Source organism: Rutilus rutilus (genome assembly GCF_951802725.1).
Source record: "Rutilus rutilus genome assembly, chromosome: 25".
Lineage (NCBI taxonomy): Eukaryota > Metazoa > Chordata > Actinopteri > Cypriniformes > Leuciscidae > Rutilus > Rutilus rutilus.
Window position 1 is genome coordinate 12069857 of NC_140229.1, and position 16631 is coordinate 12086487.

General features: G+C 37.3%; 1 protein-coding gene across 4 annotated transcripts in view; it reads right to left on the reverse strand.

The window, feature by feature from the left end:
• Positions 1-16631, reverse strand: part of ntm (neurotrimin) — a 338066-nt gene that overhangs the window by 58647 nt on the left and 262788 nt on the right. For all 4 annotated transcript variants that reach the window (XM_084400203.1, XM_084400202.1, XM_084400200.1 and 1 more), the window contains one exon: positions 18-250. In XM_084400203.1, coding sequence (XP_084256329.1) covers positions 18-250 — 233 coding nt within the window. The remainder of the gene's footprint in view (positions 1-17; positions 251-16631) is intronic.

Genomic DNA, 16631 nt, shown 5'->3' on the forward strand with positions numbered 1-16631 from the left:
CACATCAGAAAACTCACCTTGAACGATGATGTGCACGGAAGTGGTTCTGGGTCTTCTGCTAGTCTGCACCGCGCAGATGTATTGGCCCTCGTCTGTCAAGTCCACATCCTCTATCTTGATGGTGAACTCATCCTGGTTCAGAGTAACCAAACTCACCCGGGGGTCCACAGACCACTTATCCTCTCCGGCGTACAGTATACTTGATCTGTTCAGCCATGCTGTGTGTGTCACAAAGTCCCCTTGTGAGCAACTACAAGAGAAGAGAGAGAACCAAAGAGAATACTTAACCCTTAGCATTAGCATGTGCGCTACAAGCAAAGTTCCTCACTGAATGATTACCGGTGTATCCCTTTTTTACTAAAGCACTGGGATTCATCATTTAAATTCAAATATTCATTAGCATTCATTCAAATAGTCCCCCTGGTACTGTACGTCGGAAGACTGCACCTGTTTCGGAAGCGAGTGTGAATGTATTCCCTAGATATTAAGCAAGGAAGAACTACATGGTTAGACATCGATCAAACCCTCCTGAAGATTGGGTTTATTAAATTCAGTGACCCCCAGATAATATTTAAAGCTAAACTGGCTGGGAGGGGGGAACAGCCTCTTAGTGCTTTTGACTTAAAGACAATGCCATCTCTCTTTATTACGGATACAATGGAATTAGATGCTAATTACTTACAGGCCTTCCTTAAATGAGGACATGCTGTGTCTAATTACAGCTATGCCTAACAGTTAGCAGCAGAGGCCAAAAAGGGCCTCTTCATATACTGTAGGGCTATTAAAATCAAAAGCAATCATGCGCTTAATTGATTACTTGCCTGATTAACCATTCAATAAAACGCAGGGACAATTTTCATGCAATCTTTGTTTTATCTCTGGTAGCATCACAGCCCAAAAATCTTTGGCACACATTCGAATAATAGGCGTTCGATGCTCATCAAAGCCCATTATGGTTATAATGCTTGCGCGCTCATCTTAGTCGATTCAGTGAGAGGCACAGAGCTGAACTACTTTAGCTTCTAGAGGGCAAAATCCAAAGCACCAGGGACAGATGTGGTAAATGTGCTTCTTTGTGTCTTTTTTTTTTCTCCCTAGGCAGGCGGGCAGAAGTACTGGGGTACAAGCAAAGGCGTTCGTTTTCACGGGAGTGGAAACTGCGGCACTGGCCTCTACCTCGTCTTATAATAGACTAAATGAGAACGCTGGAGATCAGTGGAAAGATCAAGCCTTTTCCCAGTGGACGGGTTCATAATACACTGCAGGGCATCCTACGCAGAAATATTAAAGTCGCCCATCTCCAATCTGTCTTCCCCTGGCTCTTCTCTATAAGGTGGCAATGTGTCATTTCTGCAGCAAAAACCAAACTGCCAAAAATAAATAAATAAAATAAAACTTGACATTAATCACAATTATTTGCATAAAAATCGAATAAAACAAAATAAAAATAAACATCTAATTCTACAGATAAAAATGAGATTTTAAACAACATTAAAAAGTGTCAACACAACTTTGTGTGTGTGTGTGTGTTCATATATGTATACAGTATATCTTCATTATTATTATTTTTTAAGTGTTAATGGGTCAAGCTGCCTTTTTTGAGGAAAAATATTTGAGGATCTGTGGCATCAAAAAGTTTTAAAAAACCCTGGTTCAATAAAAATCTCCCTAGGTGAATGCAAGAGAAGCAAGTAAGAGGCGAGCCACCCATAATAGGGGGAGGAGACGCGTCGGCTGGCATATAAAGCACACGGTTGCCAAACAGGGTAACAAAGCACACTCAAGGGCATTCAAAGTTGGCTGGAATAATAGAAAAAAATGCAAAGCAAAAGCAGCTGTTGCACCGGTAATTGAACGAAACCCCCGATGAAACACAGTTTATGGGATCAAAGAGCAAAGCTCTCACACATTCGTCATGTAGACATGGATGATATGGTAAATAATACAGGAAACAAGAGCATTGCTGTTCAAATAGCCTTTCGCTGCACACGGCTGGTCTGCACTTATGCAAGAATGTATGTTTAAGGGAACTGTTCACCCAAAGATGAAAGATTTGCCCTTAATATTTACTCAAAATCAAATCGGAATGACTTTCTTTGTTCAGTGTGGAACACAACAGGTGAATTTTTGTTGAATATCCAGATTTTCTTGTCAATATAATAGAAACCAAGTAGAGTACTAAGGCTGTCAAGGTTCAAAAAGGACAAGCTTTATATTCCAAGTCTTCTGAAGCCATTTGAAAGTTTTGTGTGGCAGACAGAAAATTAATTTATCTAATCTATTCACTGAAAAGATTAGACAAATCAGAGCAATCACGAACATACCAAAAAGAACTAGGAAGAATTTAATTAATGCTAAACGTTTTGTAAAAAAAAGAAATTACACTTTAACCGGTATCACTTTATTTTAATGTGTCTTTGTTACACGTTACATGTACTTCAGCAATAACTAGAAACTAGGCATAATTACATGCAACTAACCCTAAACCAAACCCTAATCATATCCTAACCCTATGGTAAGTACATGTAGTTAATTACAATTACTTAGTACTTCAATGTATAATTACACTGTAACGGGAACACAGTAACCCTTTGACCTATTCATCACACAAGGCTATTATATGACAGAAGACTTACAGTTTGAGGCTGTTTCCACTATAGACGCAATATATTTCTGTTTCCAACTATAGACTGTCAGAAACAGCATCACTGATTATAATGTGTTCTATTTGCATCTGGTGTAGACACTGTGTTAAAACAAAGTCATTTTCATTTTGGGGTGAACTATCCCTTTAAGTACATGTGCACTGTAGGGACTGCACATTGTTAGTTCAGCTATCATATTAAAATATTATTTACAGCATCACCATAAAATGCTGTGCATTATAATAACAGCCTCTTGGTAAGACACTGAGGGTGAATCCAATCCAATCAGTCTTAACCTTGAGCAGTCAGAACCTTCTGGAAACCTGTAGTGCAGCATCTCCGGCCACTAGAGCATGTCTGAGCTGCATGTTCATGGCGCCACACTGAATCAGCACAATGCAACAAATACATAAATTAAAAATAACTCCGCCTTATATTCCCTTATCAGAGAAGAGCAGACAGCAAACCATTTTAATCCAAATAAAGTGTCTACCCTTTCAGTGCAATGAAAAGCATCCAAGGGCGGGGAAAATTAAGCACGCGGAATAAACAAGCATGGCCCTCGTCCATTTTTTTGCCTTGACACCGAAATGCATGCGCTCTGGGATAATATAAGCTTTTTTTTGCATCATCATGGGATGTTCGACTATTCTCATCCTAGTACAGATTACAAAGCGTTAATTTTTAATGCAATGTCATCATGTTATTGCTAAATGTTTTTTTAGTTAGTTTAGAATTACTTTGGGTATTCATTCTCAGTGCACGTTGCAATCGAGTCACAGATCCAACTCTATTTCAGATAGCAGTGCATCAAGCATATCCCACTGTACTTGTGGAGGGCAAAAATATATCGAGTATCAGACCAAGTGCGGTTTTGAAAATAAATCTTTCCGCAGCCCCCTCTGGCTACCTTGTGACATGAACAAGAGAGGGCATTCATTATTAATTTACTTTGGAGAAAGGGATTGATTTGGCATCGAAGTATATAGAGGAAAAAAAGCTATAATATATAACACTGGATTACCTCCAAATAACATTACTGTCAGGGAGTTAGAGTTCAGTCAAGATAGAACATTGCTGCTACCTGGACGGTAAGGATGTATTGATTTTCGTCCGAAACACACACACCGTTAGGGCAACATAGCATGTGAGGCAGGGGGTTGAATACACTGTCAACACAGACAGATGGAACAACTTGATTGGTTTCATGTTTTCTCAACAGTGCTGGATGTACAAATTTTACTCCCAAGGGTCTTGAGGGTCTGCGCGCTCGCTCTCTCACTTTAATTTTAGATTTTAAGAGCTGACTCATTCCTCTTTCTCTCCCATAAGTGGATACTGAGAGTGATTGCATTCATTTTTAAGTCTTTAAGTGCACAAAGTGTTAATCAATTATTTCATTAAGAGATTTTAAAAGCACTGAAATTTACAACTTCACAGCGCTGAAATATAATGGCGAAGAAACTCTTCAAAGTTTAAAGGAACAAGAGGTGCTAAAACGTGAGTACCTTGCTATGTCGAACTCATGGCTGAAATAGAGCTTTGGTTCACAGACTGACTTGCGCCATAAGGCATTAATTTGCTCCCTTAAACCACACATCTCGACATCACATGGTGAGGGTTTGCGTTACTATGGAAATCTCTCAGCCTCTTGGCTACCACGTGAGGTGAACAAACTTCACAGACCACTTTCCCATGTTATGCTTTCATCAAAACCTATATTTAATCCACTGAATAGTCATTCTAATTAAAAGTTAAACACAACACAAGAGACATTTCAGTACACTTCAGTGCTTAAAGGATCATTTGAAGAACACTTATTTTTCGTTCCAGATTTCATCTTTTGAAATCAAACAGATTGATGTACTGTGTAAAAACACTAGGCCGACAATTATAGGTTCGCATAGACCTCTGAAGAGTCCTAATGTTAGGAGAGTGTTTAGTATGATCTTTTGTACAGTTCATATGGCACATTCAGCACTGTTCATTTTGTGAAATATAACTCAAATGTGTAAAAACTGCTATTAAAATATAGGGCAGAGGTAATTATATTTGACCTGACAGCAAATCGCAACCTGTAACAAATTGTTGTCATTCATTTCACAACAAAGTTTACATAAATGTCTTAAAGTCCCCTGTAATCAGTCATTTAATCCTTTAAAACTCATCTTTGATTATCAAAATGACATATTTGAACGTTTTTTCCTTGAAATAGCTTGAATGTAACTCTACACCCTTGCCCCATTTAGCATATGCGGTTCTATGAATATGCAAATTAGCTCTGCCTCCACTCACTCACACCAGGTCAGAGATGCATTCGTTGATGATCACACGGTTGACGTGATTGGTTACAAGGTAGTTTGTGACGTCAGAAACACCAGCGATTTCTTTTGTTCACTGCAGTTTTAAGGAGAAAATACTCAGCAATGGTGTTGACTTGTGAATTTGCACATGGTTTGTCTTAAAGCACATTAAAAACACCACATAGACATATAGCCTAAACAACAACATTAAAAACTGGATTTTCAACTAATCTTTAAAACTAATCTTTGATCACTAAAATTGCATATTTAAAAGTTTTTTTCCCTATGAAAATAATTTCTTCATGCCTTAAAAATAGCTTGAATGTAACTCTACACCCTTGCTTCATTTAGTATAAACAGAATTAATATCCAAATTAATCTCCGCCTTCACTCAATCAGAGCAGCTCAAACTACCTGATCCACTTGGTCAACTGTAGTACATGCTACACAGTGGCATAATGGTTTAATTCAGCCTTTTATTTTTGAACCAGAAACTGGTTCAGAAGAAGAAGAGGAAGATCGAATTATACAGGTTCGTCTACAATTCGATGTATCAGAATGGTAACGCGTTTTATGTATCGCTCTATACAACGTCAGACACATGACTGTAATTTAAATGATTAGCCTTTGGCTTGACTACATTATCAAACAGCTAATAATGTGTTGCTAATGTTACACAAACCATGTTCCCGTTTGCCATCTCAGAGTCAGACAGCTGCCTTCTAAAAATCAGCATCCATCAGCGGAGAAAGGCATATAGTTCATCATAACATCGTAATATACATCATAGCCTATACATAATTCACTCAGCTAAACCTACATGATTTTTCATTTCAACAGAACAATACACCGGGATAACCTGGCTTCTCTTGAGACTACCCTGCTTTGCAGCATAGTTAATTATATGCTAAAAACCGCTCCGCACATTGACAAAATTGGTTACAAAATCTTTGTGACATAGAGAACAAGGGCAATTTCAAACAGAGAGAGAGAGAGATAGAATATTTTTTATAAATTGCATATATGGAAATTAAATATCCTCTCTAATGTTTCCAGATTTACTATATATATATATATATAGTATGTATATATATATATATATATATATATATACTGTATATATATGTATAATGTATTTAGTATGTATCTTTAACATTATAAGTATCTGGAATGAAGTAGCAGTTGGATTATGAGCCAGAATCCTGTTCCAGTTAAAATAAGATTAATATAAACATATCTGTGTAAAGTATTCATCTGGGTACGAGTCCCAGTTTTAAAATCCAGTCTGTCTCAGAAGGCACGGTGAGATGAGCACTATCTGTGTACTTCTGCTCTCTCTGGGCTTTGAAATAGGTATTGGAACAACTGTTAAGGGAACTGGAATCCTTTTCCATCTCTCTGGGCTGGGTAAAAAAAAATAACAATTGACATTGTCAGGACTCACTGGTTTCTTTTTGCTGTGACCATTTGCTGTGCAAACACACAAACAATTTCTATCTTGTTGTCTGTGCTTTTGTCCTTCTCTGTCTCTCATTCTCACTCACAATGTGATGAAAGAAATATGAGAGGCTACACTATTTGATGTGATGTTCTGCATCACTCCATAAGATTGTGCACTCATGATACTCAGATTGCAGTGATGGTAGTCAGGCTGAACCAAGATGAGCAGAGCAAATGACCTCTCTTCTGGTCTGTCTAACACAAGGCCAAACCACCCGAGGCATCCTACCAGCACTGCTGTTACTCACGTCCACCTAGACATCCGTAAATAGTTGCAGATGAGGTTGAATTAGAAACACACAGATCTATACATGGTAAACAAATTGGTTGGCGCTCACTGTTAAAGCTCACATAGTATAGTATTGCATAGTACATTGAATTGCATAGTATTCATTTATCATATAATCAAAGAATAAAGTATATCACACACAAACATACATATATATCAAAAGTGTCAAAAGGACACAGACAGACATTTAAAAAAAAAAAAAAAAAAAAAAAAATTTAAAGTTAAATTCATCAATCTAGTGCACTTTGACAGTTCAAAATGAAGACCTCCAACCCAAGTTCAGTGTGCAAAATGAACAAAGAAAAAGTCTGTGATTTGACTTGTATCTGAACTTTAATAAAGGGGACTCAAACCTCTTTTTAGCTGTGGTATAGTGTATCGGTCTACATTACATATTATTCCTATGATAGTAAGAACCATATATTGTAAAACAAATGCGCTGAAAAATAAATTAAACTTTCATCATTAGTTTTGTCCTAATTTTATTTTTTAACACATATATAGTTATGCGGTGGCACAGAGTTATGCCGTTTTCACACTGCACGCGTTAGCAGAGCATAAGCAGCGCAGGAGCAGTGCGTATGGTGAGCAGGAGCAGGACACGCGCGTTTTGCTTTCACACTGGCAGCGTTTGTCACGCGCGACTGAACCGCGGGTTGTGTAGGCTACAGACAGAGTACTCTATAATGGATAAGTTGGCATTGCTTTATTTCGTTTTCAAATACATTTAAGAGAAAAGACTTGTCAAGAAGCTTATTTTATTAATAATTTCATTTATATAACTTTTGGTTCATCTTTGTTTTTATTGTTATGGCAACAAGTTTGTTTTTGGACATTTGTTTTCTTTTTAAATTGCTGTTGGTCATTTGATTGACTGTTTAAAACACAATAGATATCATCAATGCACTTTTTGGATAAAACTGCGGTGTATTTTGGCCATGATCAATGTATTGTCACTTTAATTCAGCAAAAGCGGCGCAGCAAAAATAGACTCGGCGCCGAAACGATCGCGGCACTGCTGCTCTGCTCTGCTATGCACTGCCGCGCCGCCTCCGCGCGCAGTGTGAATGCTCTAAAGCCTGGTTTAATCTGTTAACATGGGCAGCGAAAAAATACGCACTGCACGCTCTGCTAACAGTGCAGTGTGAAACCGGCGTAAGAGTTAGGAGTGCAGTTCCTAAAAGCACATTACTGGCTTTGCAAACACTGTAGCACTTTTATTTTTTATTTGTTTACATACCTGCCTGGTATTTTAATATTAATTAATTAATTTGAGGTGCTATTTGTTTATATATTAGACTTTTTTATATTTGCTGTTGCACTAAAGTCCAAAAGTGAAGAATTTATTTATTACTTGATTGTTCAAGCTACCTCACAGAAGTGCTCTGTTTGTTAACAGAGTTGTTGAATGTTAAAATAAGGTGAATTAAATAAAAAATAAGGAACATCCTGGATCTGTTTTTTCGCTCTTCTATATTCTTTTTTTTTTATGTATTAAGTATCGGATCGGGACTCGGTATCGGCAGATACTCAAAATCAAATGACTCGGACTCGGACTGGAGGGCAAAAAAACCTGATCGGGACATCCCTAATTTCTATCCATGCAAGAGATAAACCCATGAACTTTTATTTTGACGGAATCTGCAGTCGAGCGAGATTTTGGCGGAAAACAAGTTTACAAACGCTTTTCATTACAAATCTAGTGAAATGCTGTAATTGTCAACTGTGCAAAATGTGAAAATAATGCGTAACTGCGTTACCAAATGCACGCACATGCACTGATAGAGTTCACTGCATTCATTCACAGTGAACTGAGATACGGAGCTGATCGCGTGAGCGAAGTGCGTACTTCTCATTGCTCAGTGCAAACAGACAGTCTTTTGATAAGGACACAAAGCCTTATCGTGTTTTCGATTTTAGTTAGGTTGACAGCAAAGGAGCAAAACACGACATTAAAGAGATTAAATATATTTGCGGGCCGCTACAGTCTAGTTAATGAATGGGAAGCACTGAAATATGTGACCCCGCCTGTGAAACCCCGGTTAAAGTCGCAGAATCTAATTATTGAGTAAAAGAGCGTCAAAGTAGTCATAGCCATAAAAATGACAAAAATAGGTAATGTGTGTTTATTGCTGTAAAGGATAGATTATACCGAGGGTTTTGAGATGCAATACTAAAATTTTCATTTATAACATGATAAATACTAAATTATAAAAAAAGTTATACTTTTTATACTTTTGCACAAAAAAAAGAAAAAAAATGGACGTGGGCTTCTGAAACATTGATTTCAATCGTCTCTGGGTTCATTTCGGCGCAACAACACCTGCTGATTGTTATATAATTCAGTTCAGGAACTTCTTTTCTACCATAAGAAATGCGTCGTGTTGATGATCTGACATAGCGGCACCGAAGCATGAGTTGAATAGTTGCGTAAAATAGTTGATTGCTTAAACAGCTTGTTTGATATTAATCTCGGTGGAATTACTGCAAATTATGATATAACCGGTTTTATAGCAGATTATTTTCTGGTGGATGATGGTGATGATGAACAGGACACATTCTTGGACGAAACTGACAAGGAATTTGACGGCAAGTTTTTGTCATTTTTTTTTTATGCTAAATGTATAGCCTACTGTAAATGTATACTGTCAGTGTTCAGCCAATGTAATGCTAACACAGAATTCATCATGTGATGCAAAAACATGGATGTAAATGTTTATTACAGATTTGTTGATTGGGATTGAATCAGTTTAAATTAATTAAGTTTATGACATGATGTTTATTTGTTTGATTACACTCTGAATTGAAGTCTGCTTACCATAGCACCTGTTTCTTGTCCCTCTACCCTCCCCTCAATTAATCAGATCCAGTCTGACTAAACTGAAAAACTGATATTTTCATATAAAATTCTTTATTATTCACTTTAAATGTGGAATTAGCCCCCCACCCCATTCTTGCATGTTACACCATCATGTTTTTAGGTCTCTTGCTTTGAATTGAAAAATTTCTCCTTGCTTTTTCAGGCAGTGACCAACATGATGATGAGGACGAGCCAGTTTTGGTGATTGAAACCCAAGCTAGTCTGGCGAATCTGAAGAAGGAACACCAACAAGAAGAATTTGCTTCTAATGCTGGAAGTCAAGATGTGGAACTGAAAATAGGTTTCTCTTGCAACTGCAAGTATATATTTTGTGAATAGAATCCATGAGATTATCAAATATTTTGCATACGTTTTGCATTTTAGAACGTGTACAAAGTTTGAAACTGACCTGGGGAAAGTTCACCCAAAAATGATTTACTCATACTCGCCCTCATGTTATTCTAAATATGTATACATTTCTTTCTTCTGTTTAACACAAATACATTTTTTTAAATGTTGGTAACCAGACAGTTGGCGGCACCCATTGACTTCCATAGTATATTTTTCCTACAATGGAAGTCAATGGGTGCCGTCAACTGTCTGGTTCCCAACATAAAAAAAAAAGGGGAAAAAAAGTATTTTGTTGAAGAAAGAAACTCATACAGGTTTGGAACAACGATGATGACAGAATTTTTATTTTTGAGTGAACTATCCCTTGAATTTTTTTTTACACAGTGGCCCAGTTAGAGAATGAGATTTTATACCGAAATGTTATATGTTAATTAATTGATGTATTAATGACATTTTTTTCACTGATATTTCATTTTACAAATAAAGTTATACAAATCATTCCACTGAATTGACTTGGTAATTGTTGCAACAATCAAGCACTTGTGGTACCCCCCATTCGTTTCAATGTTTTTATGCTTTTAGCTTTTTGGACATGCGCATCATAATAAATAGGCCTGTTTTACAAAACTAAGAATTTTCCCTTAAATGTGTTATATATCACTGAAAATGGGAGAATCTCAGCTTTAATGTGTTATAAGGCACATATGCAGGATAATCATGGATCAAATGTGTTGCAGGTTTAAAAATAAGCTTGCTTTTAAATTGGAATTTCTCAAAAACATGAATTTAGCAAATCTTTGACATAGCCTTACTCAATCAATAAAGATATCAAGGTTATATTTTCACAGAATGTTCTTTACATTATGTAGGATGATTTTATGTAGAAAACAGTGAATCACAAAAAAATGACTTTAGCTGGGTTTTCAAAGGCAGGGTCACATATATCTGTGGCGGTCAATGTTGATTGTGGCAGGCCGCCAAAAATAAATCGATGTATGGGAAACACTGAAGGGTATTGCTGGCCTGGACATATTAAAAAAAAAAAAAAAAACTTAGATGTTTCTTTGATTCACACTAATTGACGATTAAACTGCAACACTCTTTTCCTCAATTAACACTAATTGAGGAGTGTTGCAATTTAATCAACTTTGAGCAACAGACATAAACATAAAAACAATAGCCTGTGGCACAAGAACAAAATGACTCCGGTCCTCCCTGAACCTCAACAAGCTGCAACACCTGTTCATACCACACAAACTAGCAATTGTGCTCTAATTGCATCTTCAAAAAGCATGACTGTCACCTTGTTACAGTCCAAGGCACAAACCAAAATTAGAAACAAGCTAAACTACAACCACGCAATTAATGAACAATTAAATAATCGTTTGGATTTGGTAACAACAAAGTGTGACCAGTCCGCTGTGTGTTCACACTGATCTGAAGTTGGCGAACCTCTGTGGCAAGTGGCGCAGGGGGATTACAGCTTAGCTGAAAATCACCTTGTCTTTTGGAGTGGTGTCACGCAAATGAAGGTGCCCTTTGCAAATAATACCCATTAGAATTTCAAAGTCATTGAGTCTCGACTGGAAAGGGTGACGGAGCGCTGGATTCACCCTCTCTCCCTCTCAGTACCAGCCTCGCTCTAGTGAACCAGGGAATATATGACAATTAACATTCAGCTCATTTCATACCTAAAAGAGTTTTTATTTTATTTTATTTTTTTAGATGACATACCTCTTACTTTTGTTGTCAATATGTGTGCAAGTGTTTTTACACTGAACATCCATATCATAAACTCATACCAGAAGTGGTAAAAGCACAAAAGGGAGCATAATATATTATTTCTTGTAACAACAGATTAACAAACAAGAAGCACTTCACATTTTACACAATATTGTGGTTACTTAGAGTGTGTTCACACTTGCTCTGTTAGTGTGGTTCATTTGAATAAGTGTGTACGCTGCCATCCGAACCCTGCTGAAAAGCCGAGACAGCTGAAAAGATGGGTCCTCGGTCCACTTCCAAACGAACTCTGGTGTGGTTCGACTGAAATATCAACGCAAAACAGAGCAAAGACATGTAAACGAACCAAAAACGGAACATGATGTCACAAGATGCAACCCTTAAAAGGACAGAATGCAAATTTTTTCTCGTCATAGTCGCGATATTGCCCATCACAGTTCAGTACAGGCATTAGAACCACATCTCCACACAGCAGATCTTCGTTTGTGTGTGACGGAGGAATTCCTGCTGCTGTTTTGACTCCTTTACACATTTTATAAGTTCTCATAAGTTTTCACAAGTTCTCAGCTGGTAAAAATAGCATCATATGTAAGCTATGCACATACAATGAGCGCATTTAGCCCAGCACACAGCATTGTTTTGGATGTTCGGTAACTTCTGTCACAAAATCTACGTAATATTAGCCAACCAATCAGGTTGTGAACATATCCCTATGCCTTTAGGTTCGGAATCTTTAGGTTCAGTGTTGTAGCACCTGGACCAATCAGACACGCAAATTATTAATTATATTTAATGAATAATCCAGCAAACTCACTCTCTATGAAAGGTCTATGAAACTTCCCCCAAAACTAACATCCCAAATGAAGCTGACACACTGGCAGAACCCGGTGTCGTGTTACAGGACACATTAATCTGATAAGACTTTTTACGATCCCAAAACGAATTTGCAGAGAGTTGTGACTCTCACTTAATTTGCTGAGAAGGAGAAATAAACCCTTTTAATCCTATATATTCTATACATTACCACTTGAGAAATGTATAAACATGTATCTAGGGCTGTCGCGATAACCGCAATATTGCAGTACCGTGCTACTGACAAGCCAACCGCAGAGGAATTCAAGTAACCGCAGCAACCGCGATATTCGCGTGTTTTCTTTTTTCATAAGGCTATACCCTTCTTGTTTTGAACTTCGTGCATGTGTATTGAATGTTAAATAAGACGTGGTGATCATGGTTTTATCATGGTGATTTGTACAGGGGCTTCGTGGATTTGCACTTAAGCCTAAACAGACAGTGAATGAGAGAGATCGACTGAGCGCGTGCGATTACCTGCGTCTGTCTTTGAGGTCAAGTCATATACGTGAAAAGGTTGCCGTGTCCAAGGAAAGTTAAATATTTGTCCTGTCATCCTTTTAACGTTTAAAATAAAGGGTATTTACCATGAATGGCATCAGCGACAGCGCTGGTCAGCATGCACAGCGCGAGGAACTCGCGGTCGCGGGAAACAAAACTCAGTGAGTCACGCATTGAATCAATGCCATTTGTCTCTATGAAGCTTCAGCGTTACCCATGCGACGCATTGCTGGTCAGCTGAGCCTTGAAAAGTGGAGCTCAAAGTTAAAAATAATTAATCTTTTAATGAATCAATCAGCGTTTTTGAACGTGTTGTTTAATGAATGGTTTAATGACTCACTCAAAGACAGTCCGTTGCCGTAACAACTGCGCGCTGAGTGACAGGCAATGCGCAGAGACGCTGTTTAGTTTTGGTTTATTGGTTACTGAAAATGTACTCGTTTTTGTGCATGCTGACCACATCGTGACACTTATTTATATAGCAACAAATAAATCAAAATAAATCAAAATAAATTAATAAATGCGGTAAAACCGCATATCGCGCTATTGAGCCACTCAAAATAACAAAATAAGGGAAAATCCTTCACCGCGACAGCCCTACATGTATCTAATTTTCCCATCTCATGATTGTCCTTTTATGTGGTTTGGCCCATGTATTCATTCAACTATTTTGGACTGATGTTTCAGACTTGCATACTATGGTTAACCAAAATCATGTGTAGCATGTTTAGTCTCTATAAACTCCAATCTTCCTCCCCTATTTGTTCATTTACATTACATTTAGCTAACTTTGTGACACATTAGTATTATAAGAATCTTGAAGATTCTTTTGTTAAACACCCAATCAAATGACATGTTCAAAGGCCTGCTTGAACAAAAGGTTGTAAAGAAATTCCCTCCAAAGGGAACAACTTCTTATTGGCTCACAACCCTCCAGAGGGTGTGACATCTTCACGCTTTAAAGAATCACTGATCACAAGATCACGTCTCTTAGTCTCTTAGTTCCTTTCTGAAATCTTGGTGTGAAGATGATGCTGAACTAGAAGTTTTCTAAGGACCCCCAAGCTTGTGCCAGGCTGCGGCCTTGTCTTTCCATTCACCAAAGTTTCCTTACCACTTTTAAAGAAGGGTGTGTTAGAACTAAACTGATGGTTTGCTCAAGGCTGTTGATCTGTTGAAATTCAAACAATGCTATAACTTCTTGCTTTCCTGTATTCTGCTTCAGCTCTCTTTCCCTTGGTAAACTGTATGCCTGTATGTATGTGTATGTTAGAGTAGTTTAAGTGTTTAGTCTAGTTAATAAAATCTTGTTCATGTCACACGTAAAGTTGTCAGTGTTTCAAGCTTATTATATACTGGAGTCTCTAATAATGCAGATTTTGACTACTTGTAAAGAAAGAAAGACATTTCCCATACCCCGGAAATGTACATTTCTTAGAATTAATAAACAATTAACACTGAGTGTTCACGGGACAAACAGGTTAATTGATTGTAATATTAATTTACAACATTAAGTTAATTCTATTAACTGATCTAAATATTCATAATCAATTATAACAAGTTATGACTGATTATTAATACTTCTTTAGAGCTAATTTGCTACAGTGTTAAAATACCAATGTGAACGCTAAGAGGACCAGGACAATTTTTTGGGGGGCCGGGCTCTGGACCAAAACGAAACAAGTGAAGAAGTGTGAACACACCCTTAATGTATTTTAGCAACAAAAATATGTCTAAACAAAACTAAATGAGAAATGTTGCATGCCTCTGAGCAACACACTGCACATTCCTGAATGAATCAGTGTTTTTGAATGAATCAGTTGAGTGAATGATTCTATGGATCACTTAAACAGAGTTACTTGTTTTGTTATAAAGTATCAGTTTTTTTAACAAATCGATTGAATGAATGATTCAATGATGCAATGACAATGACTTGGTTCAAACATTAACTTGTTGTCACCACCTATTGGTATATCAATGAAACCTGCAGAAAGGGACATTTAAAAATCCCAAACACTAATAAATACACAGACTGAAAGACTGTACATTGTGACTGTTAATGTGTTTAAAAAAATAAATAAAATGCACCACTCGTGTTTTCTTCAGAAAAATCTAGTGTTTCAAATCCCTGTAACACACTGTGTGCTACAATCCCACCCCATATGAAGCCTGCTCTACCTACACTTTAATGTAGAGCACTCAAACCTAAAATGGTGTAATTATCCACAGTTCTGCCACTGGTCAGGAACAACAGCCCATAGGGTAAACTGCAGGTCAGGCCTAACAGCCACGCAAAGCCTATAAATAACGGACACTGCTTCCTCTTCATCGATCTTCATTTACCATAGCTTCTTCCTGCACATTTCCAGAGTGACACAGTTTAATTGGCTGCACGGGGAGGTCTATGCCCAAGCCATTGGTAGGACGATTATCTGAGTCACCCTGAGAAAGGTTAGCTAACTCAACTAAAAGGGTGTAAGGGCATAAAATAAAAGCACCCTGATTCAGCTAGTTGGCTTTTTTCCTTTACAACATAGAAAGAATGGAGCAGAAATCATATAACCTGCAAAGGTGAAAGGTATTAGTCATCAGGTAACTCAAGCCTATAATTGTATCCTTTAATAGATTAATAGATTAATAGATAATATCATTAATAGATATTGCAAACCACATAAAGATAGAAAATATCATTCTTTTCACTCTTAAAATCCCATATGGGAGAGGTTCAGTAATGGTTCACAAGTGTTTCAGATACAGATAAACACTCCAGCCACTTTCATTAAAACTCTCCCATTTCCTTTGACCTAAACATGACCTCTTGGGTTATTTGTCTTGTATATTGTTCATGATACACCAATTAATTCTCATGGTTAAGTGTACTGAGAAAAGTGTACATACTCTTCACAAATCATAACATTCATCTCATTTTTGTAAATGACAATTAGCGCTGGGATTGAGTCAAGGTCACGGCTGACAGAGCAAAGGTGACCCATCTCAATACCCATTCACATAGCCCTTCACAGAGAAGAAAAACAAACAAACGAACACAGCCATTGATCCCTGTGGAAAGATGGAGGAGGAGTGAGGAGGAGTGGGGGGGGGGGGGGGGGGGGACATGTAATGCTGGAACATTACATAACCACCTACACTAGTTAGGCCTACTCCTTATTACCTCTGAAATGGATTCATCCATGAAGCTCATTTCAGAAACCCCACACATTTGACTAATTTCTATTTGACACTACACTATAAGTCTTATTTGAACACACTGATTGCTATAACCATTTGAGGCAGGAACTCAAGAGAAAAAAAACAAAGAAAAACAGCTTCACAAACAGTCTTTCCATACACATAGTATCATTATTTATGTGTTACAAATATTCAAATTATCACAGAAAAACTAGGATAAAAGTTTATAGTTTGGATAAAATCGCTGATGTCAATGGAAGCAAAAAAACACTTGAAAGGAACACTTGAAAGGAACGATTACATCTTTACGCCATCACAAGTGACTGTAAAAACAATTTATTGAATCAATCATTCATGAGTTTTGTTCAAAAGCGCTGATTCATCTAGTAATGAAACGT